This window comes from Carcharhinus amblyrhynchos, chromosome 14, assembly GCF_965287045.1.
Source record: "Carcharhinus amblyrhynchos chromosome 14, sCarAmb.v2.hapA, whole genome shotgun sequence".
Classification (NCBI taxonomy): domain Eukaryota; kingdom Metazoa; phylum Chordata; class Chondrichthyes; order Carcharhiniformes; family Carcharhinidae; genus Carcharhinus; species Carcharhinus amblyrhynchos.
The window spans coordinates 74,871,470-74,899,036 of NC_137337.1; the positions used below are offsets into that span (position 1 = coordinate 74,871,470).

General features: G+C 39.9%; 1 protein-coding gene across 3 annotated transcripts in view; it reads left to right on the forward strand.

Annotated features, from left to right (window-relative positions):
• zfyve26 (zinc finger, FYVE domain containing 26) overlaps nt 1-27,567 on the forward strand; it is a 77,882-nt gene that overhangs the window by 25,316 nt on the left and 24,999 nt on the right. For 2 of the 3 annotated variants that reach the window (XM_080203132.1, XM_080203133.1), the window contains 15 exons: nt 852-1,044; nt 1,426-1,689; nt 2,593-2,712; nt 4,446-4,610; nt 6,704-6,928; nt 7,197-7,302; nt 8,872-9,605; nt 11,177-11,376; nt 16,648-16,752; nt 18,793-18,915; nt 19,918-20,094; nt 20,681-20,930; nt 22,370-22,468; nt 23,672-23,838; nt 26,815-26,951. In XM_080203132.1, coding sequence (XP_080059258.1) covers nt 852-1,044; nt 1,426-1,689; nt 2,593-2,712; nt 4,446-4,610; nt 6,704-6,928; nt 7,197-7,302; nt 8,872-9,605; nt 11,177-11,376; nt 16,648-16,752; nt 18,793-18,915; nt 19,918-20,094; nt 20,681-20,930; nt 22,370-22,468; nt 23,672-23,838; nt 26,815-26,951 — 3,065 coding nt within the window. The remainder of the gene's footprint in view (nt 1-851; nt 1,045-1,425; nt 1,690-2,592; nt 2,713-4,445; nt 4,611-6,703; nt 6,929-7,196; nt 7,303-8,871; nt 9,606-11,176; nt 11,377-16,647; nt 16,753-18,792; nt 18,916-19,917; nt 20,095-20,680; nt 20,931-22,369; nt 22,469-23,671; nt 23,839-26,814; nt 26,952-27,567) is intronic. The other variant, XM_080203134.1, reaches the window with a different exon arrangement.

Genomic DNA, 27,567 nt, shown 5'->3' on the forward strand with positions numbered 1-27,567 from the left:
TCCACCCAACCTGCACATCTTTGGACTGTGGGAGGAAACCAGAGCACCTGGAGGAAGCCCATGCAGATGTGGGACAAATGTGCCGATTCTGCACAGTCAGCCGAGGTCAGAATTGAATCTGGGTCCTTGGCGCTGTGAGGCACAAGTGCTAATCACTGTGCCACCCTAATGTCCATCTCTTGACTATAAACTAGAGTTTGCAAATAAAAAAGTAAGTATGGAATGGATATTCAGGGCCATTCAGATCCTCAGCCTTTCCCCTTTCACCCTGGGCAAAAAATATACATTTCAAGTGCTAACCACAGTGATAATTTCACTGTATGACTATTAACATTGCAATCACTTCTGTACTAGGCATTAGCTTTTTTTAAGCAGGTTTGTGTTTGCTTAACCAATTCTATTGTCGGACCATAACATCCAAACTCTGGGGCAGTGTAACAGGGAAGAGGAGAGGGATGCATTGCTGATCTCCCCCATGTTCTCAGGTAAAGATTGTGTGGCAATTTGCTTGGGAAGTGCAAACTTCCAGTGGGCAATTGCCCTGTGCTGGGAACTATCTAAAATGTAATTTGAATGACAAACCTTGGATAGTCCTGATTGTGTTAGATCAGTACTTGACCATGGTCTTCACTTCACTGTGAAATTGACTAGTGTCAGAAGAAGTTTAACAAAATGGAGTTTATAATAAATTTTTATACCACGTTATTAATAGCTCAATGCTGTTTGTTTGTTTTAAGTTAACTGATTTCTCTCAGGTTTACAGCTGTGAATGTGGTACATTGTGTCACATTTCACTGTTCAGCAGTAAATGACTAAAGGTAGTGATTAACTGTTTTTTGATCTCTTGGCAGGTAGTGTTGATGTTTGAATTGCAGTCATCTCACAGCTATGGTGAACTGATCTTTATGGAACGGTACCAACAGGTGATCAATGAACTTGCCAAAGTCGAACAGAAAATGGAGAACAAAGGCATTGACACCACCAGTCGCAAATTAAATGTTGGGAAATTCACATTACAAGCGATTGGTGATGCTGCAGCAGCAGGTACGTAGCTGTTTGGTTCCTTGAGGAATATTATTTTTAACACCTGAGTTAACACTTTGAATAACTTATTCAGCAGGATTTTATGACTTGTCCAGAAATCGTAAAATCTCACCCACGGTCAACAGACCTATCCACAGTCTGCTGCTTGCCCTTTCTGATTCCTATGGTGGGCAGGATGGTAAAATTCCAGTCATTGTTTTAATTTTAACTTTACAGAAATATTTCAGAAGATTTTAGTTTTCCATGTAGAATTTTAGGGAATATTTTTTTCTTTTCTTTCCTTTCTCAGCTTGCTAGTTAAGTCGGTCTACCACCACGTATTTGTAATAGGCTAGGTTTGGTGCACAGTAATGTTCATCCTAATACCTTCTCCCTGTATAGGTATGGTGTTTTATTCAATTTCTGATGTTGTTGAGAAGCTGATTAATTCATCTGAGGTTGCCAACTCAGCGTTGCTGGAGGATTTCTGGAAGAGTAAAGCCCAAATTGAACCAACCAATCCACTCCACGAGATTCTGGAGGATCTCAGCGGTCCTTCCATGGCTATCTTTGACCTGGCTTGCACCCAGTGCCAGTTGTGGAAAACCTGTAAACAACTCCTGGAGACTGCTGAAAGGAGACTTACGGCTACTTTTGAGGCCAAAGGTAGGAGGAACTATTTCTTGAATTGAACCAACATTTCAAAAAGACATTGCCAAGGAAAGTTTGAAGCAGTTGTATATTGTTCCTGATAAGTTTGTGAGTAAACTTGCTTTTGTGAAAGTGACAGAATGTTATTGCTATTGATGGAAGGAAAGGGGTGGACACAGAAGTTCTGAACACCAGATTAAAGTCTAACATGTTTATGTGGAAACGTGAGCTTTCAGAACGCTGCTCTTTCATCAGGGGTGGCATGATGGCACAGTGGTTAGCACTGCTGCCTCACAGCGCCAGGGACCAGGGTTCAATTCCCAGCTTGGGTCACTGTCTATGTGAGGTTTACATGTTCTCCCTGTGTCTGCGTGCGGTTCCTCCAGTTGGTTGATTGCCCATACTAAATTGACCCTAGTTTCAGGGGAATTAGTAGGGTAAATATGTGGGGTTATGGGCTACAGCCTGAGTGGGATTGGTATCAGTGCTGGCTCAATGGGTCAAATAGCCCTGTTCTGTAGTGTAGGGATTCTATTCTATAAAATTCTTAGACTTTGTTATGGGTAGGATTTATCAGACAGTATAACAAACTTGGTGCATTAAGATTGAACATTGCATGTAGGTATTCCGATTAATTGTAAAGTAGATGTTTTCAAATCAGCCCTTCCCTCAAGTCTGAGGCGATCTGCAATTTAATAGGTTGCTTTGCAGCATTTTGAATCTCAATGTGTAGAAATGAATATTTGAAGTATACATTTAGGAGTTCAGTTTTAACCTTCCCCCACCTTTTAAAAGAAAACCACCTTCATCCAGATGAAAAAGGATGCTGACACAATTATTTAAGAGTTTACATGCATCATTTAAAAGAAAATCAATAACTGCCAAATCCACTGATATTATACATTGTGTGCCCTGCAGGCAGAAAGCTCGACTGTGCTCGTCGTCATCCTGATGGAATTCAAGGTTTTCCTACGATTCTTCAACGAATGAGCAAGATCCTGAACTATTCCCATAGTTCACATGGACCGCCCAAAGCCAGTACAGTAACCTTCCCTGCTTTTAAGATGATGGAAATAGGTTGTAACTTTCTTTCCTTTTGCTTTTCTTCTCTCCCACATTTAACTCTTACCAGGCTATTTGCCTCCCAGTGCCTGACCTAAATGACTGTCCTTCTGAATGAGCCTCGACTGTGCGTGCTGGAGGATTATTTAAGCCTTGGGAACGGTGGAGTCGAGCCTGAGTGGGTCTTCAACATTTTGTATCATTCCAGCAGGTGCTGCTGAATAGCAATGAAGAGTGGGAGTCTTTTTCCCTCTCTTATCCAGAGGCACACAGCGTACTGCTTCTCTAAGCCAATTCTGCACAGACTGAGATATTTCTGGTTTCTGTGGCTTGGTGTATTCAAAAAATGAGCTGCTGGGAAATTGCATTGTGCTTTACTGAAAATCCCTGGAAATAGTGCATCTAATGTGCCTGAGATTTGGCCAGCTTGCTACTTGGGAACAATAGGGCAGTTTCAGTTGGGTAAAAATTCACAGGCAAATGCCAAATGTAGCTGCTCTATTAAAAATTGAGAAATGCTTCCAAATATGGTTAGTATGCTGTTTTAAACGCTTGGGTTGAAATCATTAAGGGTATGTATGATAATTGGGCTCTAACAAAGTTTAACAGCAAAATTGAGGGTTTTCCAGAGTTAGGTGGGTTTCAAAATTAGTTTAGTGGCTGTATTTGGATAAACTTGAAATAAAACCTTTGTATGATCAAACTACAGGGCGCAGAATAAAAATGCTGAAGTTATAACCACTTCCATTCTCCCTCTTCTGCTACCATATGAGTAAACAACTTGGCACAGTATTAAATTTCAATTTGTGCCTTAACTCAATGTATGCTAATACCTGTTTGTTTATGCTTGCTTTACCAGAAATCTGCTGATGTTGCTGGTGTTAGATTTTCACCTCGTAAACGCAACTTTTCTTGGCTCTTTTTATTATCTGCTTGTTCTGAACAGGGCAGCGTGTACGATGCTTTATGGAGATTCATTGTCTCTTAGCATTCTGTAGTCTTCTCAAAAAAAAAACACATCTGAATAAATTAGCAGATCAGTAGATGTCATACTCTATCACAGACTGTATCCCAAGTTCTTGATGAGGAGAGGAACAAATTAATCTTTTGCTGGTGAAAATTGTGCATAGGTGCAGTGGTTTTCTACAATACAGGATCAGAACCACCTAACTCCAACACCAGAATGACATTTTCATATTTTGAGTTCAGTGAATGGTTTCATGGAATTCCTACAGTATAGAAGGAGGCCATTCAGCCCATTGAACCTGCACTGACTCTCCTCTGACACCGTTTTACCTAGGGCCACCCCTAATCTTCCTAATCTAAACATCTCTGGACACTAAAGGGCAATTTAGCAAGGCCAGTCCACCTAAATTGCACATCTTTGGACTGTGGGAGGAAACCAGAGCACCCAGAGAAAACCCATGCAGACACGACGAACGTGCAGACTCCACAGAGACGGTAACTCAAAGCTAAAATTGAACCTGGGTCCCTGGTGCTATGAGGCAGCAGTGCTGACCACTGTGCAACCGTGCCATTGTTAGAACCTGTCAAGCCAGGGGATTTTCACGACTTCATTGCAATGTTAATGTAAGCCTACTTGTGACACTAATAAATAAACTTTCAAAACCTGGGGAATATCTGATGATTAGTGAAGATTGTATGTCATTCAAAGATGAATCTGTAGCATTTTTTAAATTTTTTGGCAGAGCCTGCTGAGGACAGAGTTGCTGGCCACCTCAATTGCAGTGTGACAGAGTTCCTACTAACATGTTATCCTGCGCTTTCCGAGGACTGTGTCACTTCGCATCTCAGCTTATCAGAGTGCTTGGAACAGATCATAAGGAAACTTCAAACAGCAATAAAATCTCCTGGTCAGTATCAGAAGTAGAATCCATCTCATATCCTTGTATGTGTTCTGCAATTCAGTGGGGTTTCCCATCAGTCATGGTGTACATGCTGGCAAGACATGTGGAGCTGACTCTGACTTCTTGCAAATTGAAACCATCTCAATGCAGGGACAGTGTTGCAAAAAAATCAATAATGGGCACAATCTTAGCTGCTGTTTACGCCATGCTCCTGTTGCGCGAGGTTGGAGAATTTGGCGGCCAGCCAAATCTCCGTTCACTGTGGCAGGATGGGAAAATCCTGTCGGCATGAATGGTGATAAGATTCCGGCCAGTGTATTTAATTCCCACGTTGTTCTTTTGAAAAGCAGCCTGATGGAATTACGCTGTCTGTTATCTGTCTCAATTATTTGCCCAAATCCCCAGTTACTGGGTAATCAAATGGGGAATATTAGTGCTTTAGTTGTAGATGATTAAGACGGAGTACACCAAAAGTGTTATCTGTCCTGTCACATCTCCTGTATAATTTCACAGGTTGAGGTAATCAAAATTGGTAATATTTAGAAGCAGGTAAACTCTGGAACAGTTTTATCTTACTGTTGTCATGCTCTTCTGCATAGTCAAAATACTGCATCAAACATCTTTGTTTCTGAATGACTAGTTTTAGTACGAACATCTGATTAGATTATTACATCTGCGTAAATGTGCTGCTTCATTTAATTGTTGAAGTTCATAGAATCCCTACGCTGAAGAAGGTGGCCATTCGGCCCATCAAGTCTGCATTAACCACAATCCCCTCCAGGCCCTATCCCTGTAATGCCACATATTTACTCTGCTAATCCCCCTGACACTAGGGTCAATTTAGCATGGCCAATCAATCTAACCCACACATGTTTGGACTGTGGGAGGAAACTGGAGCACCCAGAGGAAATCCACGTAAAAACAGGGAGAATATGCCAACTCCGCACAGACAGTGACCCAAGGCTGGAATTGAACCCAGGTACCTGGCGCTGTGAGGCAGCAGCACTAACCATTGTGCCACCATGCCGCCAGAGGTTCTGAACTATCAATAACACACAAGTTTGATTTAGGGTTAAAATTTTAAAAATCTGCCTACCAAACAAATATAGGTTTATTCCCAGCCATCTTTTGAACTAATTAGCAAAGAAACAGCACTGAAAGCATATGCATCATTCATGATATAAAGTTTAATTTATTACAATCCATCCCATACTGCTGGATTGTTTGGCAGTGCGCACAAGCAATTATTGATCTACACAGGTTGATGCTACACAGATTGTAATGCTGTTATTTTACCTGCATTTAATCAGAATTTGACACAAATCAAAATTTGCTACAAAAATACATTTCATGGGAATTTTGAACTTTTTAAAATTCTGAATTGCTTGCCCTATTAATTGGGGACTGATGGATACACAGACTTGTATTTTCTCCCTCTTTCCATATATTGGTGCATTAACTTGTAGCTTCCATTGCTACTCAATTGAAGCATGTGGTAGGATTCAGACAATAGCCATAAACTTTTCAAAATCAGAGTTGAGAGCTGTGGAACATTTTTAGAATTGAGATTAATGTTTCATAATTTTTATAGAACTATTTTTGATTTTTCTAAGATCTATTAATGTATTGGCTGGAGTATTTACAGTTCAATTTAGCAACTATAGCTCGCCAAAAAAAAAGGATTGTGGAATGATTTGTCCATTAATTATTTATTTTAACGAATGCAAAGTCCCTAAGCTAATCTGTTTCTTCTGGTCCCGTATTGAGTACCGATTGGCCTCCATTGAGTCTGTGGATTGGATGCTCTTCTATGATGTGCATAGCTTGCAGTCTCCCACAGGCACATGGGGCTGGCACTAATGCCCCATCTGTGGAGGTTGGCCAAGTGGGGGCCATGGTCAGTCCTGAACCTGTGTGTCCACTGTATTGTAGCACTATATTTTAATGCATTTTTTTTAAGGAGCAGCTTGTTTTGCAGAAACTGGACACGGGCTGTAGGAGTTTCCCATGATCTCTGGAAAATAGCATTGCATAATACACGCCATGATTAATGCTTTTGTAGGTTGAAATAAACTCTAAAAACCATTTTACTGTTTCAGAAGCAAAAGGAAATATACTCACATGCTTGGAACAAACAAGTTCTCGATCTCAGGATCCAGAAGGGCACACTGCCTGGAACCAGATGAAGCAATTGTTGAAGAATCTAGATCAGCAGGCTCATGACATTATAGAAAACCAGACAAGAGCAGACTATGTGCATTGTTTGTTTGACTACATTAACACACTTGCATCGGTGCTTGTTCGAAGTATGAACCGAGATATGGGTAAGGCCCATAACAAATTGACTTAAAATTGTAGTAATGTTTCTAAAATAAATTGGTAACCGTCCATTGTTTTTGGAAAATAGCTGAATGCAAAGAATGACATATTTGCAGAAGATTAGAGGTAGGGAGAAAGGAACAGAATAACATTGTGTGCTGCAGCAGAAAGCTGTTCAGTAAATTGGTGTTGCTGAGTATTAGGACCATGAGGCCAGCATTGTATTGATTTAGTGCAATATCACCAAGTCTAATTGTCTTTTCTTCATCTTAGATCAATCTGCAGAAGTAAAAGTAGGAAATCCCTTCATAGTTCTGCAACAGACCCCATCACAGCTACTTGCACAACTACTTTTTGAGAAACCAACTTCACCTGATCGGTAGGAGTGATGATTTCAACAGTTGTTCTATTATTTAATGCAAAAAGCATGAGCTGTCAGATTTTTGCATGATGTTTATTGTCGTCTTATATACCCTCTATTGGTCTGCTCACTCCATATATGAGAAGGCTTTTCAGCTCTTTGAACCTATTCTGCTGTCAATTAGATCATGGTTGATTGAAAAAGCTAAATGTTTCTAACTTGGAAATCCAAGTAGTGACTTTTTAGAGGTTTATAAGATGGTAGAAAGGGATACTGGAGCCCTACTTCAAAGGAAAACACATATCAGTAAACTCAGAAGCCATAAATTCAAAATGGGGAGAGGCAACTTTAGTTGAGGTGAACAGATGAAATGGGGATGGGGTGGGGGATCCTCTTTCAGAGAGTCGGTGTAGAAGTTATGGACCGAATGGTCTCCTGTATAGTAGGGATTGTAAGGCTCTGTGGAAATGCATTTCCAGGTGTGTTAAATGAAATGGAAACCCTGAAATAATTTAAAATATCTGATTACCAGCAGCTGAACTGTGATGGGTCATTGGTGTTTCTTGTCCTTGAGTGGCTTTCAACCTGTTAACCCTTTTAGGAATTGAAAGAAACATGTCAAAAACTGAACACTAATTAATTTTGTTCTGTTGCTACTTTGAGAGGAGGATAATTTTTGGTTATTAATTTTGTATGTCTCTGGATTCAGAACCAATGACAGAAACAGCTGTGAGGTTTTTATAAGCATTGGAAAGAATTGTACTTCAGTGCTGTACTTGGTTCATGTGCAGTGCTAAAAATATCCAGTGAATTGAACACAAGATGCTGCTGTGAAATGCTATATTCAAAAAAGTGCAAGACTTGAACATATTCCTTTTGTTTGCAGAGAACAAGTCCCTCATATAAATGTATGTTGCTTTGAGTAAGCATAAATGAGCCACATTGAGATTATATGATTATCCTAAATTCGTTGTTAGTGTAGCCAATAGCACTCAGGATTGTTTGACAAGTGTTACCCAATCAAAAGGAATCTGTTCAAGCATTGTGCTTTGTTTAAATTAACTGGGAGTTTGGGGAACCTGTAGTTCTCTTTTGCTTTCTTTATGGCAATGCTGTAGCCAATTAGAATCAACTTGCCAATGAATCAGCACCTTATTCTCATGTAGTATAAATTGTTGTGATTGTTTGAAATTTGGCCTTCTTACATTTGTCCTGATGAGTGCGAGATGCAAAGCTTTGGCATCATGCCTGTCTTTTCAACATGTACAAATAAGCATCTGTTTAAAGTACTGAAAATCTAATTACTGAAAACTGGCTTGTATATTCTGAACATGGCATAACTCTTCTGAAGACATCTGAATGTTTTAGGATATAATGAATGCCATATTTAAGACATTATATCACATCTTAATCACATAATTAAACACTTCAAAGTACTGCACATGCTGAATATTATGTGTTTAGATTTTATTGTTGACAGTATGGTATCCAGTCTGCATGAGAATTGGTTCTCAAACAGTAATTTATTGGTATTATTGAGTGCATTGATATTGTTTATGGCTACATGAAATGTATTCTCACCCATAGGTTGTTTATGTTACTGCACAAGGAAGAATTGAACTTGAATATACAGCAGATTATTGTTAACTGCTGCTGTGAATATCTTCCTCTGTGGAACACCAGGAAATTCAGTCAGTACCCAAGGTTTCTCAGTGAAGTGACTGGATTGATTGAAGAACATACAAAACACTGCCTGCCTGATTTGGGAATCAGCTTCCCAAGCTCATGGGCAGAAGAAAATCTAAAGGATGAATCCCCAGATTTTTCCTTGGGACAATATTCTCTCATTCCTTCTGCCCTGAATTTCATCAAGTCTCGTTCAGAGTTGCTCGCAGTCCTTGTCTGTCTAACGGCGACACAGGGTCAAAGGGCACTCAAGCACAGTCCATCATGGAAGGAGCGTTTAAGTGGTCGTACGGAGGCACCCCTTGACGTGGAACAGATCGCCAAGGAGTGTGAGCAGTTAATGAAGGAATTTCCGATCCTCAACCACTACCTTTCTACAATGGCCGAACCTTTTCTTGGAACTCGTGAAGAAGCTGCCAGCCTTGAGGACTCTTTGTGTGGTAACCCATGCACCACCTTCTTGCTATCAGGTCTTCATTCAGAGATAGCTGTAAGCACACTTGCAGAAGCCTTCAGACAAGTCCTGTGTGATGGTCACTGGCTCAGAGCATTGAAAATTCTTGATTTGTATGGTGCTGAGAATGACGAGTTTGAGAAACTGCAAGATATCCTGCTCAGCTGTTCTGTCATGGAAGGTAAAGCTATAACACATTCACAAATAATCGTGAATCGTCAGATCCATTATGCATTTGAGTCCAACTTAAAATGTAAACGCCTACCTGGGAAGGGTAGAATAGTTTCCAAGAAAGCACATGTCTAAAATATGTAGCTATTGCATCTCCACCTCATGTAGATTAATGTGGCAAAAACATATTTGGTGTTTTCCCCATTATGCCTATGTTGAAATCCTGCAAAAACTGAGTGTTTTTCCAAAAATCCTTAATCCTTTTAAGGATATCCATATAATAAAATAAACTGCCCTCTGCTGATCTCTACATTGAGTTTTTTCTACACTGACAGCTACTGACATTCTCTATTCCTTTTATATAAAAAACATTAAGGGATTTCCTGACAAAATTGAACTCCCAGATGTGTTTTTTTTTCCCGGAATCACAGATTTGTTATGTCACAGGAGGAGACCATTAAGTCCATCTCTCTCTCCAAAGGAGCCTCCTGACTCAAAGCAATTTCCGTTCCTTTGCCCCATATCCCTGCACATCATTTCTGTTCGAATAATCATCTAATGCCGTCTTGAATGCCTTGGTTAAACCTGCCTCCGCCACACTTCCAGGTAGTGCAGTCCTGACTCAAAGCACTTGTGTGAAAAATATTTTTCTCATCGCATTTACTTCTTTTGCAAATCACTTTAAATCTATGCTCTCTCATTCTTGTTTACGAGCAGGAAGTTTCTCCCTATCTGCTCTTTCCAATACCCTCATGGAATCTGTAATATCTTAATTATTACTTATAGCACCCCCAAAGTACACATTGTTTCTTTGTGTATCAGTTTGTAATAAAACATGTTAACATCTGCATGCCCATTTCTGTCAGAATTTTCCATTGTTCTTTTGTTCACATTTCAGAGATTGCCTGTGTGGCTTGTTGCTGTACTTGCCCTCCTGCCAGTGGAGGCTGTGCACCACTACTGGTAGGAGAACTAATTACAGTGCAGAATTATGTAGGTAGTTTCCCTTGGAAATGTGAACAAAGGAACTTGTAATAGAAGTGCATGAAAACAAAGACAGAACGTATGAATTCAGAATGTTATATCATTTTGCTCCAGTACAGTTGGGTACACTTTGTTTTGATCCCCATGTAACATTGTGGTACGTTCAAGTTCTTCAGTCAGTGTGTCAGTCTTTTCCATTACAAATTGTGGTGCCCATATTTATGTGTGAAACTGTAAATATATTGTGTTGTAATAGTGTCCTCTTACAATGGAAACATTGCATGGGGTGATTAGTATTTGCCAATGTTTTGTAACCAAACGTTGGAAGCAATCTTCCACATTAGCTTGTCTTTCTGCTGCCCACTATATTGTAATCCGATCTGTCCATGTTAGATTGACAAGGACATGTCACACAAAATAACAGTCTACAAATGCTGTTTTCACACGCTATTATCCAACTTAACAAATACTGTAGCATTTACTTCCTTTTGAATTCTGATAGTGAAGTGGTTCACCCTCGTAAATGAGAGTCACTTGTTTAATTATCACCTTGGTAATTAATGTTATTTTGATGATGTATTTCTCTTACATGGGCAGAGAAAGAAGGTTGGAAATACCTGTTCCGTATAAGAAATGCAACTTTGCGGGCAAAGCTTGTTCTCCACAGCTCAGAGAAGTGGCCGCTTGATGCTTGCCTTGAAGTTCTGCTATATTGCCTAAGTGACCCCAGTACAGATAAAAGCGAGTTAAAGTCAGATCTACATGCCAGGAAGAAGGAACTGCAGGTTTATGAGAAGGTATGGGGCATCCATTGATAATCAATTGATGTGATATTATGAAGGATGTTGGATAGCACAGGATCATTGGAAATTATTGGCCAAATGATGCCAGATCGTGGAATTTGTTTCACTCCTTGCTACAGAATGATTTATTTTCCATCACTCTCTCCTTAACTGTCACACGGACATGCGACTAGCTGTAGAATCATTCTTAAAAACATAGATTTTTTTTGCATTAATGCCCCACTACAAATATACTCTTTTGTTATGGGGTCCTTTACAGTATGCGCTTTTGACTACTTGCATCTGATGCTTTATGTGTGGTTACAAACACGTTAAAGCGTATTTCCTTGGGTGGGGGACATGACAAGGGACTCTTGAAAGTAACAAATACGTTTCTAACCCTTTCTATAAGAACGTAAGAAATAGGAGCAGGGGTAGGCCATCCAGCCCTTCGAGCCTGCCCCGCCATTCAATAAGATCATGGCTGATCTGTCGTGGCTCAGTTCCACATTCCCGCCCTCTCCCCATAACCCTTAATCCCCTCTCCTATCAAAAACCCATCAACCCGCTTCTTAAAAATATTTAGCGAGGTAGCCTCCACCACTTCAACGGGCAGAGAATTCCAGAGATTCACCACCCTTTGAGTGAAGAAGTTCTTCCTCAACTCCGTTCTAAACCGCCCCCCCCTTTATCTTGAGGCTGTGCCCCCTAGTCCTACTGTCCTTTCTGAGCAGGAAGAGTCTCTCCACCTCTATCCTATCCATCCCATTCATCATCTTATACGTCTCAATGAGATCTCCCCTCATTCTTCTAAACTCTAACGAGTACAAGCCCAGTTTATTCAGCCTCTCCTCATAGCTCAACCCCCTCAACTCCGGCATCAGCCTAGTAAACCTCCTCTGCACTCCCTCCAAGGCCAAAATATCCTTGCATAAGTACGGCGCCCAAAACTGCACACAGTACTCCAGCTGCGGCCTCACCAATGCCCTATACAGCTGCAGGAAGACCTCCCTACTTTTATATTCAATCCCCCTTGCGATGAAGGCCAGCATCCCATTCGCCTTCCTGACCACCTGCTGCACCTGCAAGCTGGGTTTTTGCGACTCATGCACAAGGATCCCGAGGTCCCTCAGCACCGTCGCCTGCTGCAGTTTTTCTCCACGTAAGTAATAATCCTTCCTACCATTATTCCTACCAAAGTGTACCACCTCGCACTTGCCAACATTAAATTCCATTTGCCAGTTCCTGGCCCATTCGCCCAGCCTATCTAGATCCTTCTGCAGACTCTCCACACCCTCCGCACAATTTGCCTTTCCACCAATCTTGGTGTCATCAGCAAATTTCGACACCATACACTCGGTTCCCTCCTCCAGATCAACATTTTGCTGTCATTTTGTTCGATGTTGCTACACTTAAAATCCAAAGTGACATTTATGGTGATTAAACAAATGCGTTTATTTTAAAATATATGCAGAAAATACTGCAGAGTGCTGTATTTTCAGAATGGATCAGAATATTGGTAGTTTTATCATTTAACATTTGGAATGTTTATATCATGCAGGGAAATGTCAACAACACTAGTTTTAGTGGCTAGGTCAAATTTTTTTTGCACATTGACCATGGTTATTTCACAGGTGCAAATCCTACAATGGCAACTAATTGTTGTGAGTGGCTGAAAATGTGATTTGTGTCGGTGAGATCTGCACCTGATTCCATACATTTTTAATAAATTAACATCTATATAACTGCCGTAATGCCCGCTTGCAATTTATCCTCTCACCCAGTCGGCATAACAAGTCACGAATCACCACTTGTTCTCAAAACGAACACCTGTCATGACTATAGTGGGGGTGTGGAAGGGAACATAGCAGCCAGGTGGTGAGGGACAGGGCTGGGCAATGGCCTGACATTGTCAGGAACAGGCACTCAATGGAGTGGGGGAGTGTGGGTGGCGGCATGTCACAACCAATGCTTGTGGTAAGCAGCTTGATCTCCTGCATGATTGGGGGGCATTCTCCTTGTCCACCATGGGTGCCAGTTCCCATGGGGGTACATGCTTTCGTTCAACTTTTAAGATATGGTACGCTTTAAAAATGGTGCCCTGATCTCAGAACTCTGGCGATGCTGGCATGATGGGCTCCACTCCTCCAGCTAGCTGTGTGATTTTCTGAAATTGCAGGCTACTGTTAAATCAAGTTAGAAAAGGCATCTATGAAGGTGGTGAGTTTCACATAGCTTTTCCTGCCTGATCCAACACTGTACAATTTTAGGAAAATTCACCCATCGTGAATAGCCAACTGATAAATGCAAACTCAATAGTGAGTGGCACAATAGAGGGTGAAGAATGGATGCAGAGTGGTGACGTAAGAGCAAACGTGTTAACATTCATAACCAGAAATGGGAGAGATAACAGACCAGAGAAGCTGGAATTTTTCTCGTTCAAGAAATTAAAGATGAAGGGAGATTTAATAGCGATGTTTATGATGGGTGTTGATTATGAAGATGGGAAGAAGCTGTTTCCATTAGTATCTGAATTAATGATAGGTTGATTTACTGAATAGCAGTGCTCCACAAACTAGTCACATGTTCACAATGCACACCAAGAATTACCTCAGATATGCCCAATTGAACAGAAACTGCTGAAGTGCAGTTAACATCTCACCTGTAAGCCTTGTGCTTACTTGGTTTGGTCGACCTGCTAAAAGGCTGAAGGATAGGCTGCTTTTAAAAAAAAAAAATTCTCTACTCTTTCGGGTAAGCTGAGATAAGAATCAACCAAGACTGAGAACTTTTTAACAATTTATTTTATTAGCGTTAAAACACAACATGTTTAAAGAGCGATCTTGGGCTTGATTTATTATTATCACATGTATTGCGGCACAAGTATTGTTTCTTGTGCACTATACAGACAAAGCATACCATTCATAGAGTACATAGGGGAGAAGGAAAGGAGAGGGTGCAGAATATAGTGTTGTAGTTGCAGGTAGGGTGAAGAGAAAGGTCAGCTTAATGTGTAATAGGAGCATTCAAAAGTCTGATGACTTGAGGGAGGAAGGTGTTCTTGAGTCTGTTGGCAAGTGTTTTCAGACTTTTGTATCTTTTTCCTGATGGAAGAGGGTGGGACAGAGAATGTCCAGGATGCATGGGGTCCATGATTTTACTGGCCACTTTCCTAAGGCAGTGGGAAGCACAGACAGAGTCATGGATGGGGAGACTGGTTTGTGTGATGAACTGGGCTACGTTCAGCACTCTTTGTAGTTTCTTGCAGTCTTGGACAGAGTAGGAGCCATACCAAGTTGTGATACAACTGGAAAGGATGCTTTTTATAGGGCATCGGTAAAAATTGGTAAGAATTGTATTCGTGCCGAATTTCCTGAACCTTCTGCGAAAGTAGAGGCATTGGTGGGCTTTCTTAAATGTAATGTTGGCGTGGAGGGTCCAGGACTGATTGTCAGTAACCTGAACATCAAAAACCTTGAAGCTCTTGACCATCTCCACTTCATCCCCATACCATAAGTGATGTTATTTTGTTTTTGAAGAGGATTGGTTCATCTGGATCTATCTCTTTGAACTTAATAAAATGGAGGGTTTTTTAGTGTACTTGCTAACGCAAATACAAACTTCTTTAGTTACGAGCCTTATCCTTTTTCTCATGGTTTGAAACAAGTTGATGCTTAGAATATCTGATGCTTACAGCAACTCTCCAGTTTTTCAAAGCCTACCAGCAGCTGTCTTCAATTTTATCTTGCTAAATGAAATGAATTTCATTTAGAAACGCAAAGTTGAAGACAGTTGCCAATAGGCTTTCGAATTTCTAAATGAACTTCATCTCATCTAACTCCTAAACAGCCACAGCGCCATGATTTATCCTGTGGTTTCACTACTTGTAACTGTATTCTGCCATTTTAGGAGCTAATTCAGCTCATCGTTTTAGTTTCCTTAAGATGGATACTTGGGTTTTATATTGAAGGTCCAAAATCCTTCTGATGAATAGATGAACAGGATCTAGGTCAGGTGAAAGGCCACAGATTTGGGCAGTTCTGAGGTGGAAGATGAATCAAGGGACAAGTGAGGAATTGGGGAGTGTGCAAAGGTTAATTGAGGAAATTTTTGAGCACTCTGGGCACCAGGGTCCAAATCATTGTTGGGAGAATGGAGTGGTGAACTGTGAAATAAGAAACCAAAACAAGTGAGACAATAGGTTAAAAATAGATGAAAGGCGAAATGGGTGAAAAGTTAGCTGGAAAGAAAGTTCTAGAAGTGAGTATTGGAAAGCTTGCTCCACAGCTCCTTCATTTGGCTGGGACCTGCAATATGTCAATAACTAACTGGGAGGAGCGTTTGCATTTTCAGTAGAGTTTCAGCTACTGGAGGGGCTAAAAATTAACGATGATGAGGATGTATTAGAAAGATAGCCACATTTTGATAGTCACCATGCATTCAAAAGCAACAGAGGGAAATTGCCCATCATCTTCCAACCCCACCTTAATATGAAATTGGTAACAGAGTACTGGAAAAAATATATTGTCAATTAATTGCATTATTCACAGGACTTGCATAGAATTGGCCATTTGGCCGAATTCCATACTGATATTTAAAATTCAACACTAACATCAGCCCACCAACTTAGAAGTATGACCATTTCTTCTTTTCTCCCTCATGTTGATTGAGCTTCCCTTTAAATGCATCTGTTTCAACTACTTGTGGTAGCAATTTCTCCATGCTGACTATTCCCTGGGTAAAGAAACTTTTTTGCCAAATTAGAGACTCATATGACCCCTAATTCTGGTCTCCACACATAGAAGTATTTTCAGCACATAAGAACATAACATAAGAAATAGCATTTCCCTTTGTCTGACTGAGCAAATCCTTTCATATTCGTAAAGATCTCTCAGGTCACCCCTCAACTGCTTTTCTGAAAACAAGCTTTCAGTTTTATGTTTTGTTAGAGCTGTACAGTCGCAGTTAATGAATTATTGAATGTATACAATCTGATCAGTTATTTGAAATTGCTAGTTTGTCAAATTTTTTCAATGCACTTTAATGTGATAAAATTACTTTGCTGAACTGTCAAACAGGTACTCTTCATTTACGATGCTTTTGTTCCAGAAATGACTCAGAATATAGTAAATTGCTAAGGATATGGGGAAAAGGCAAGAGAATGGCATTAAGTTATGATGCTCATTTGGAGAGTTGGTGCAGATATGGTGGGCCGAATGGCCTTTAGCACCGTAACAATTCTTTAATTGGTGTTTTGGGTTCTAAACTGAAGGTTTGTTTTGATAGATCCTTAATCTAGAATCTCCGGTACCTTGGTCTGGCTGGCAGGAATTGCGAACTGAATCTAATGTAAACCCACAGACTGTGATGGACATCATTTTGCAGGCTGAGGTAAGTGAAATGTTTTCTTGTACTTTTAAGATCTCTCTTGGAGAGTCATAATTGTTGGCATGAGAATTAAATTGTTTTGTAAATGTTTTTAAAATTGACTGATTATTGATGAAGTGGTACATGAACTGGGGCCAGTCAAACCTGCATTTACTTACTTAATGAATGGCTCATAATCTTCAGGATGATTGACTACCAATTACTTGTCACTTTTGAAAAGGGAGAGTTATATTACAGTTAGCTACAATTGATAGGTGCTGTGGGGGCAATTGATTGCATTTATTGAATTTAGAATAGATTGTTCTTGTTTCATTTATAACAAAATTGTTCTATTTTAAAAGTGTAAATTAAAATAAATTGCATATGTTTAATGGAAAAGAGACTAAATTAAGAATGTTAAGAATATAAAGTTTATGACATTGCTTGTTTTGGGACTTTAAGGTAAATTGAGAAATGAAGGAAGTCATGTTGCCTACTCTGAATTTAGCCTGACAAGTCTGAGTAGCTTGATTGCTTGAGAAACAATGGGGCCAGGTTAACTTGCTTGAAAAAGGCGAAAGATGCTCATGCCCCATAGACAGTGAGAGGAGCAGTTGTGCTAACTTAAGGCAGAGTGTTAGCCTTCAACTCTTACATGGAGGTATTAGGAACTTCAGGCTTTATAAATGTCTCTACTTCAGGCAATTTATTTACTACTAAGATAAAACTGAATTGGTAGTTCAGAAGATAGCTAATTAGTATTTCTACCTGGATACAAGGCCCATGTGATTCAGGTTGCTACGGTGGTAGACTTTGGGAAGGGAAGAGTCAAAAGGAAGCTGTTTTAGTATCAGATTGGGGGTTTTCTAAGATATCCCCTGAACTGGCTGCAGCTATCTTAGAGGCAAAGAGAGGAGATGAATGGAGCCAGTCCTTTGCCTGAAGAAAAGAAAATGCTGACTCTATCATTTATTATGAGTGGGTGAGAGCATCGGCTCAGATTGAGAGAGCTTGAGAGGATTTAAAGAAGGCTCAAAGGTTTGCCTACCTTGGGGTAGAGGGAAGGAATCTCCATTGTAACTCACCATAAAAATCAGTTCTGGGAATAGAGGTTATCCAGCTGGGTAAAATAAACAGGCTGTGGGGAGCTGAGGGTAAATTGGGACTAATACCTGGAAGATAAAGTATTCTGTTAAGGGACAGCATGAAGTATAATTGTAAATATTCAGTCATTAAAAGGGGCATTTCTTGACTGTAGTTCAGGGTACAGGTTACCTAATGAATAGTATTTAGACAATGTTGCTTTTAATTTGTTTGTTATAGTAGGAGTCTTTAAACTTGAAACTCTTAAGTGACGCTTCCAGTCACTAGAAGTTCAAATATCTTTTTAAAAATTATTGGTCTCTATTGGATTGTAACAAATGTGAGAATAAACCATATGTAGGTGATTATGATGCCAAACATTTGTGGAAAAATAAAATTAGTGTATTAGAGGTAGGTATGAAATTTGCCAAAATTAGGAAGCAAAAGAAGACTTGTTTTGCATTACAAAAGCTGTCAAAGGGCACACTCCAAGGATCACTGAGTTCCTGAATGAAAACATTGAAATAGTAGTTAGATCTGAAAGCAATTCAATTAGTCAATGATAGAATAGAATGCTTTCCAAATCTTAATTTGCCAAAATCTCAAACATCAGAATAAATTGTGGGTATCAGGTATCAGTCCCAATTTACCTTCAGCTTCACACGGCCTGCTTTCTTTACCCAGCTGGATAACCTCTAATCCCAGAACTGACTTTTATTGTGACAGTTACAATGGAGATTCTTTCCCTCTACCCCAAGCTAGGCAAATCTTTGAACCTGCTTTAAATCCATTTGAGCTCTCTCAATCTGAGCCTGTGCTCTCACCCATGCATGGTAAATGATATAGTTTGAGAGGTGATATCAAAATAAATTTTTTTTTCAGTTAACCTTGGTATGAATTGTCTTGTCCGATTACATTGTTGTTTTCACTTTGCACACACATTGGATTCTGTTTGCTAAAAGCTCGATAAATTGTGTGCAGGAGTTTGAGCTTTGCGAAGCTTGGGTCCAGCTGCATCCCGTGTCGGTACATTTTACTATGAAACTCCGGCGTGAATATCTCCTTCACCTACTTGAGAAAGGAGATGTAGAGAGAGCATTCCAGGCAAGTACTACAATAGAAAACTTTCAAAAATGTTTCTGTTCTGTATTGGGACAAAATATGATTCCGTTTAAAGAGAAGGTATTAATTAAAAATGTCAATACTTAAGTTACTTTTGTAACTCACAGATGCAAAGGATCTGTGTCTGTCGAAGTTCCTTGATGCTTTTAGTTAATAAAAATCTTAGCAATCTCAGTCTTAAACTTGACAATTGATTTAGCTTTACTTGCCATCTGCAAAAGAGTTCAAAACTTCTACTGTCCTTCATAGAAATAATTCCTGATTTTACTCCTGTAAGGTCTCGGTCCAATTTTAAAACTGTGCCTCTTAGCCCTGGACTTCAGAAACAGCCAGAATAGTTTCTCTCTGTCTATACTGTCAGTTCTCCTTAATATCTTGAAACCTTCAACCAAGCCATCCAGTAGCTATCTGAATTCAAGAGAAAACAATCCTGATTTGTTCCTTGTAATTACATCCTCGGAGTCAGGAATCATTCTGATACATCTTGCTGTGTTTCCCTCGAAGTGCAACGTAGTCTTCCGAAGGTGTGCTGCCCTTCTTTCAATGCTCCAAGTGTGGCCTAACCAGGATTTTGTGTTGCTGAAACATGATCACTACCCCTTTGTATTCTAGTTATAAGGGTCAGAATTCCATTCACCTCTTTGATTATTTTCTGTACTTTGTTCACGTTCTGTGTTCCTGGACCTTAAAGGCTCTTTGGATCTTCACAGTTCCTAGCTTTTCGCTTTTTAGATTGTACCTTGTCAAATCCTTTTTATTTTCAATATTTGTGTACACTGAAATCCATTTCCTGCAACTTTTCTCATTCATTAAATCTATCAATAATTTTCTGTAATGTTACTCTTCCATTCACTATGCTTATAGTTCCACTCTGCAAATTTGGATATGTGGCTTTCTGTCCATTATCTAAACCATTAATAAAGTAGATTTTTAAAAATAGCTGAAATATGCAGAGTTTTGACTCCCTTCTTTGTGTTCTGCCAGCTCTTGCAGGGAATTTGTGATTCTGACATGTGCCAAGCTGTATGTGAACAGGCTCTGGATCAGCATCCAGGGCTAGCTGCTTGCCACTTTCTAGCTGATTACCTTACCACGCACTTTCACAAGAATCTGTCTGCTGCACGCCATCATGAAATTCAATCCATGCGCATTGGATCGAAGGTAAGAAAGAGTCAGTATCACTTGTCCACTAGTCCTTCACGTTATCAGAAGGTCCATACTAGTGTTTTACATTTGTAGTTGTAAAGTATCTTCTAGTTTCCTCATGGAGTATTGACAACTACAGTTTTGTTTAACTTTGAGAAGGCCTAAATGCAGTAGTAATAATTCCGTATTACAGTGATATGAATGTCCTGCGTATTTAATTTTGATTGTGACTGCAAGGAAAGTGGTGTGTTTGATCGGAAAATTGTTTGCCTCTGGGAGTTGCACAGAATGAATTTTCTGGCAGGGAGCTTGAATTTTGTTTTGTTGTTGATGGAACAATATGAGCTACAAATATGAAGCTGTGGTACCATAATGAAGTATACAAGCATTAGCTTTCACTACCATAGTGTATTGTTACAAACATATCAACTGCTGCTGCACTGCACTTTGACAGTGTGATCTACTTATGTGAGCTTTGTTTCAAGTTGAGTTAATGATACGAGTTCTTGAGTTGAAGTCTTAAAGGGTCAAGGGTTTTTTTTTGCTGTGCTCATCAGTTTTCCTGTGCAATAATCCTTTGATTTTTTTTTTCCTTTGGCAGCTTTTACTAACTCTGCCAGAATCAGCACGTGACGTCTATTCACATCTGTCATCAAACCCACTGCTGATGCTGGAGCAGCTACTCATGAATATGAAAGTAGATTGGGCATCAGTGGCTGTCCAGACACTTCATCGGTTGCTTATGGGACAGGAAGCTGGTTTTGCCATTGAAGATATTGATTGTCTACTTTCTAAATACGCAACAAAGGCTCTTGAAGTTCCATACGCTGTGCGGGAGAAGGCACGATCAGGTAACAAGTTTTTTTCCTGCTTTTATTTCTATGTGAAGCATAATTTGTTTTAATTTATATTGGACCACCATTGAAGCTGTAATCATAGAATCCCTACAGTGCAGATGGAGGCCATTCGGCCCTTCAAGTGTGTACCGACCAAATTGTCACCCAGGCCCCATCCCCATAAACTCCATGTATTTACCCGAGTTCATCCCCCTGACAGCAAAGGGCAATTTAGCATGGCCAATCCACCTAACCCGTACATCTTTGGACTGTGGGAGGAAATCAGAGCACCCAGAGGGAACACACACAGACACGGGGAGAATGTGCAAACTCCACACAGACGGTGACCCAAGCCAGAATCAAATCCGGGTCCCTGGCGCTGTGAGGCAGCACTGCTAACCACTGTGTCACCATTATTGCTCTTAAGTTTAGACCAATTACAAAAAGCTGCTTGGAGGAGTGAGTTACTTGTGAGACTTTATGGTGATATTTATTGTTTGATCAGAAACCTTTGCAAAATCTCTTGCTATGTTGCAGAATCTATTTTTGACAGGTCTATAGTTCCTGTCTCATAATTGCCCCTCTGTCTCATTTCAACTTCATATTATGTTCCATATTTGGGTTGCACATTTAAAGTGACCGGGAAAAATTACTTTCTATCCTTAGTGAGCTGAAGAAACAATTTTTCACTGTTCTATCAGTGGCTTTTCCTTTATGATTACCCATACTCTATTGGACAAGGGTTTTTTTGATCATGACAAATTGTATTTTTTTTGCAATGAACTTCCTCAAGTCAATCTCTGCTTTTGATTAAATTAATTTTGTGGAATCTAAATAAATGAAAGCTTCACATCAGCGTTGTTTCTTCCACAGACATAAGAGTTAACCTTTTTCAACAAGTTCACCGTGAACTTACTAAGATTTAAATTAAATGTATAGTTTATGTTGCAGAGCACCAGCAGGGTTATACCTACACACCCATTGGAGTTTGCTCTGTAACTTGGGAATACCTGTACATATGTATACATGCTCACAAAAAACTGGAGCGCCTAGTGTATGACTTCCTTTGTTTGATTGCAGACCCTGAAATCTAATGGCTTGAGCGTTAGAATGTTAATGGATGCTGTCACATTTGTGCACCTTTTTGGAGTTCTATGTCTCTTCTACCTGTCCTAGGATTTAGTGAAATGTGATCTGCCTTGACTTTATTGCTCAGATATAAAAGCCTGCCAATACTCTTATGTCAAAGCTAAATCAAATTACTTGACTAATAACATGTTCAGGTACCACCGCCACTTCGCTTCCACCCCTTTTGGAATTTATCTCATTGTAAATTGAAAACCACTGCACTTTTAGTTCATGTATATCAAAGACTGAGCTGATAATTTTTTTAGGTTTGCTACATGACATTAATTTTAAACTTGTACAATGTTGTTTTGTGCCCTTCTGTCTAGATTCTGTAATCAATCTACAAGATTTGCTCACTCAAAGTGCGGGACCAGAGAATTTTGCCTTGTCCCCAAACATTGAGCGAACACCAAGTATGTCTTCTGGTAAGGGAAATTTTATAAACCCCGTAGAGATTTACGGTGGAGGAGGAGATAATTTGGTCCATGATGGCATCTGTGGCAGCTCTTGGTTAGAGCAGTTAGTTCAGAGTTCATCTCACTGCCTTGCTGTCCCCCATAACCATACATCTATCTCTCTTTCAGATGATTTCGCAGTTTTCATTTGGGGAAAACAAAAGGTGGAATCTAGATCAATGATTATCAAATCAAATAGAACGGTGCTTGTAAAACCAACTGACATATCCTAAAATGAAAAATAATGTTTATATTTCATTTCACCTCAGATTAACAGAGAATGAACAGATTTATATGATAATCCTGCACACCTTGAGTTACTCTGCCCTACGTTTTGCAAAGGATACTTTGGGTGTTAGACACAGAATGCAGGAATGTAATATAAATAGTAAATTTGTATTCCACATTGAACTATTACTCCACTATTTTTGGGTTTCCACAATGAGATTGATAAAAAAAAATTCATCAGGCCAATACCAGACATGGGAAATGGCAATTATGAAGATGCTGAGACAAGAGTAGGGAAGAAAAGGGGAAATTTAAGAGATTTTTTAAACCCAGGATGAGGAGTATAATTGGAAAAACATTATGGTTTACCTTCTCTGAGTATTTATGTACTTACATTTTGCAAGGAGTTGGAATGTTTGGTATCAATATCAGCCAGTTTTGCATTGCCCTGAATTCAGAGAATGGTGTCTGAGAGTTGGCAGAGAAAAGACATTTAAACCTTCTCATCTGTGTTTGAACTCTGACCCCACAGATTGAAATAAGTGTTCTAATTTGCTAGATGTTCATCTAATTTATTTGCTTTGCTTGAAATGCATTTGTAGACAAGTAGTTATTGTGAGACACTGACTTTTAAAAATTAGCCAATACAACCTGATTTTGTATAGATGAAACTTGAATCCTGCCCTAAAACTACAGTAAGAAGTCTCACAGCACCAGGTGAAAGTCCAACAAGTTTGTTTGGAATCATGAGCTTTTGGGGCACTGCTCCTTCATCAGATGATTCCAAATAAGCCTGTTGGACTTTAACGTGGTGTTGTGAGATTTCTTACTGTGCCCACCTTAGTGCAATGCCAGCGTCTCCACATCATGACCTACAGCTATACTATCCACTGAACACTATTTGATTTTGGTTCAGTTCTAAATCTGTGTGTTTCTGATTTGCAGTTAGCTCCTCTCTCCAAGGACCAGCTACCCCTCGAGAAGGATCCCTTCGAAGGTCCAAATCAATCAGTGAATTTGTTCCTCCTGAAACCCCACCTGATAAGAAAGACTGGGTTCCCGATGATAAGGCATTGTTTTGCATGGTCTGTTGGAAAGAGAGGTTTACCATGGTAAGGAAAAATATTAACCAAAACATCCATCACATCTTCCAACCACTTATTTTGTTCTCACTCAGTGGTTTCAGTGAACTGATAGAATAGAATTTGAAACGGGCTCCTTGCACTCTACCCTGTGTTAGCCTCTGGCAGCTTGCTACTTTCAAACTTATTGGGCAAAAGGACATAAATGTTGAAAAGAATTACATCCATGTCCAGAAGATTAGCAAATTATGTTACCATCCACCGTTGAAGCCATTTATACCATTTATCTTCGGACATGCAGGCGCAAGCAGTTGGCAACAAGTGTGCACAAAGTTATTTAGAATCATAGAATCCTTAGTGTAAAAGATGACCATAAGTCCATTAAATCTACATTGATTCTCCCACAGAGCATCTTACCCGAACCCATCCCAGCCTCACGTTAGAATGTAACCAGCGACAACTTTGTATTGGATGTAATGTGACCAATAGTAACAAGCTATAAGAGTCAGCTGACCCAGTAAATCATGGAACCAATTACAGAATGATATGAAGATCAGTTGACTCACTATCGATAAAAACCTCTTTATAAATAAGAACCTGATTGGCCCAGGGCGAGACCCCAAGTTTGGAGTAAAGAAGTTTCTTTATTAAATCCTTTTATATATAAGTTGAAATAAGTTTTGTTGTATTTTTATTGTCTGCATTTGAAGGGTTCCTTCTGAAAAAGCACCCATTCCCTTAACCCTGCATATTTACCTTACTAATTCCCTCAACCTACTCACCTTGGGATACTAAGGGGTAATTTAGCATAGCCAATCCCCCTAATCTGCACATCTTTGGACTGTGGATGGGAACTGGAACACTCAGAACAAATTGATGCTGACATGGGGAGGTCTTGCAAATTTGCTAAATCATTTCGTCTTTATGGATCTGGGGAAAATAGCACTTTTGTCATTTTCACAGTGACAAAGCAGCTAATCCCTGAATTTGTTTCCACAAACAGCGTTGCAGACAATTGTAAGCAAGCTCTGCAATGGTCTTCCAACATTCCGTTATGATTCCACTGTATTATAGGCCTTGTACTACTTCAATCCTCGTTCTTCCTCTTTTCTTAATTTTAAAGTGTCAACTGGGATCCACAACTTGGTGAAAAATACTTACCCAAAATGGTTACAAGTTATATGCTCATTGAACATATAAAAGGAGTATGTGATTGTCCAGATCAATTGTTTGAGCCCTATTTCCTTAAAAGCCCCAAAAGCTTTTGCTTAAATGTGACCTTTATAAAATGATTCTGAGACTTTCCTTGCAGACAGAGAAAACAATAGTTTAGCAAAGCCAGCTGAAGAGCACAATAAAAATAATAGCAGTTGGTCCTGATTAATGCCTGACTGGAGGGACTATAAAATAAAATAGATTTCAGAGAGTGTGAGAGTCTGTTTTACTGACATCAATAAAACACATTTCTGCAATCTTGGTTAGAACAGTCCAATACCTGGATATTCATTCCTTGTACAGTAATTCATGTGGTGAACAGCAACTAATTTACATCAACTACTGTTCTCTAATACTGAAGTGCATATTGGATGATAGTGTCAGTTAAAAGAAATGAAGGGTGGAGTTTGTAACTAATTATCTGGTGTTTTAACTAGGGAGAAGCAAAATCTCACTGTTAATGTTGTCTTGCTTTTTAAAAGCAGATGGCATGGTGGCACAGTGGTTAACACTGTTGCCTCACAGCGCCAAAGACCTGGATTTGATTCCTGGCTTGGGTCGCTATCTGTGTGGAGTTTGTACATTCTCCCCCTGCCTGTGTGTGTTTCCCCTGGGTGTTCTGGTTTCTTTCTACAGTCCAAAGATGTGCAGGTTAGGTGAGTTGGCCATGATAAATTCTCCCTCGGTGTACTCAAACAGGCGCCGGAGTGTGGCGTTTAGGGGATTTTCACAGTCACTTCATTGCATTATTAATGTAAGCCTACTTGTGACTAATAAATAAACTTTTTTCAATAAACTAAGGGTGAACTTGTGTTGTACTTTTGAAGTTTTTGCATTTTTTTAAATTCATTTTATATTTTTCCAGAAGTGGTTTACATTCTGAGCAGAATTTTATAGATCCCATCTGTACCATGCAAGCCAACCCATACTACTTTCCTCGTCCTCGTCCTCCCTTCCCACCCCCCGACTTGTCTGAAATTTTGGGGTTGGGGAGTGAAGCCTAAGCTGGTCAGCTGACCCTCGCCCCTATTGATACTCAGAAGAGGCCAATTTTTGCCCATTTAATGGCTGCTTCTCATTCCACACAATTGAGTCCAACAAGATGATAGGGGAGAGTGCAGAAGCGGCTTCCTTTTCTGACTACTCACACTCCTGTCCCCGGTGCTTCCAACCTCTCTCCTGCCATCCCCACCTCAAACCAGGCCTTTCCACCCAATGTGGCTGACTCTTAAATGACCTAACACACCACTCAGTTCAAGGTCAATACATTTTACTTCCTTAAGCCCAAAAACTTGTCAGTAAAGGCAGCACATCGCAGATGAAAACAGAGGTTCATGGTTCCTAGCCTGTGCTGAGTTACTCAGTTTCTGCCAGGTTGTTATTTATTAGCCACAAGTAAGGCTTACATTAACACTGCAGTGAAGTTCCTGTGAAATTTATCATCTTAGAGTGGGAAAAATCAGCCATTGCAGGTAATTATAAAGCAGCTGCCACAAAAGTACACATGAAGGAATTGGGACGGGATTAGGATGGCAGCTGTCTCCTGTCTCCAGTGATAGAATTGTTTGCTAATATTCAGGATCTGGGCTCACGCACCATAAAGAATGAACTCTGAGACCAGCATACTAGAGGGCCTCCAGGAGATCTGTGGAGCCCAACTAGCCTTGAGGAGTGATCTAAACTAACCATGGTGAATTTTGTAAGCATTTTTCATTAGTCTTCAGGACCTTAATACGGTGTTTTTTCAGTCATTGTACCGTACCTGAATATTTAACTTTCTTTCTTGACTAGTTCAATCGACGGCATCACTGCAGACGCTGTGGACGTGTTGTTTGCCAGTCTTGTTCAACAAACAATATGGTGGTTGAGAACTGCAGGGAGAGCCCAGCGCGAGTTTGTGACCAATGTTACAGTTATTATCATATAAAGTAAGTCTTGCCTCAGCTGTGGTCATGATTTCACATGTAATGTCAACAATGTGAGGAGCAACAGAGTAATAACTACAGGCAGCCCTCGGACTTGGGACACAATTGGTTTCTGAAGACTGCATCATAATGTAGCAAATGGGAATCGGTTTTCTCATAGGAACGATGGGGGTTTGGTCCATGGACCAAGGTGTGATACTGCACTTTCACTGAATACTGAACGGTTTGAGACCTTGCTTCAGTACAATTACAGTTGTACATTTTCCATGATATAATAGCGTCTACACTTTCAGAGATACTTCTATCTTGTGTCTGAGAAGCAGTTTACCCTTCCGGAGGTTGTGAAAGATGGAACATAAAGAAACACAACAGGTGATAAAGGCCAACTCTTCTCTGGTCTGGGGTTGTAAAGTTGAAACAGGGAGTCAATTTCTAAACATAATTGCCATTCATTGTAACTCAAAAATTGAGGACTGCCTGTATTTATTTCCAAATTACACAGTGACCATCTAAAGTGTATTTATTTATTAGTGTCACAAGTAGACTTGCATTAACACTGCAGTGAAGTTACTGTGAAAATCCCCATGTTGCCACACTCTGGTGCCTGTTCAGCTACACT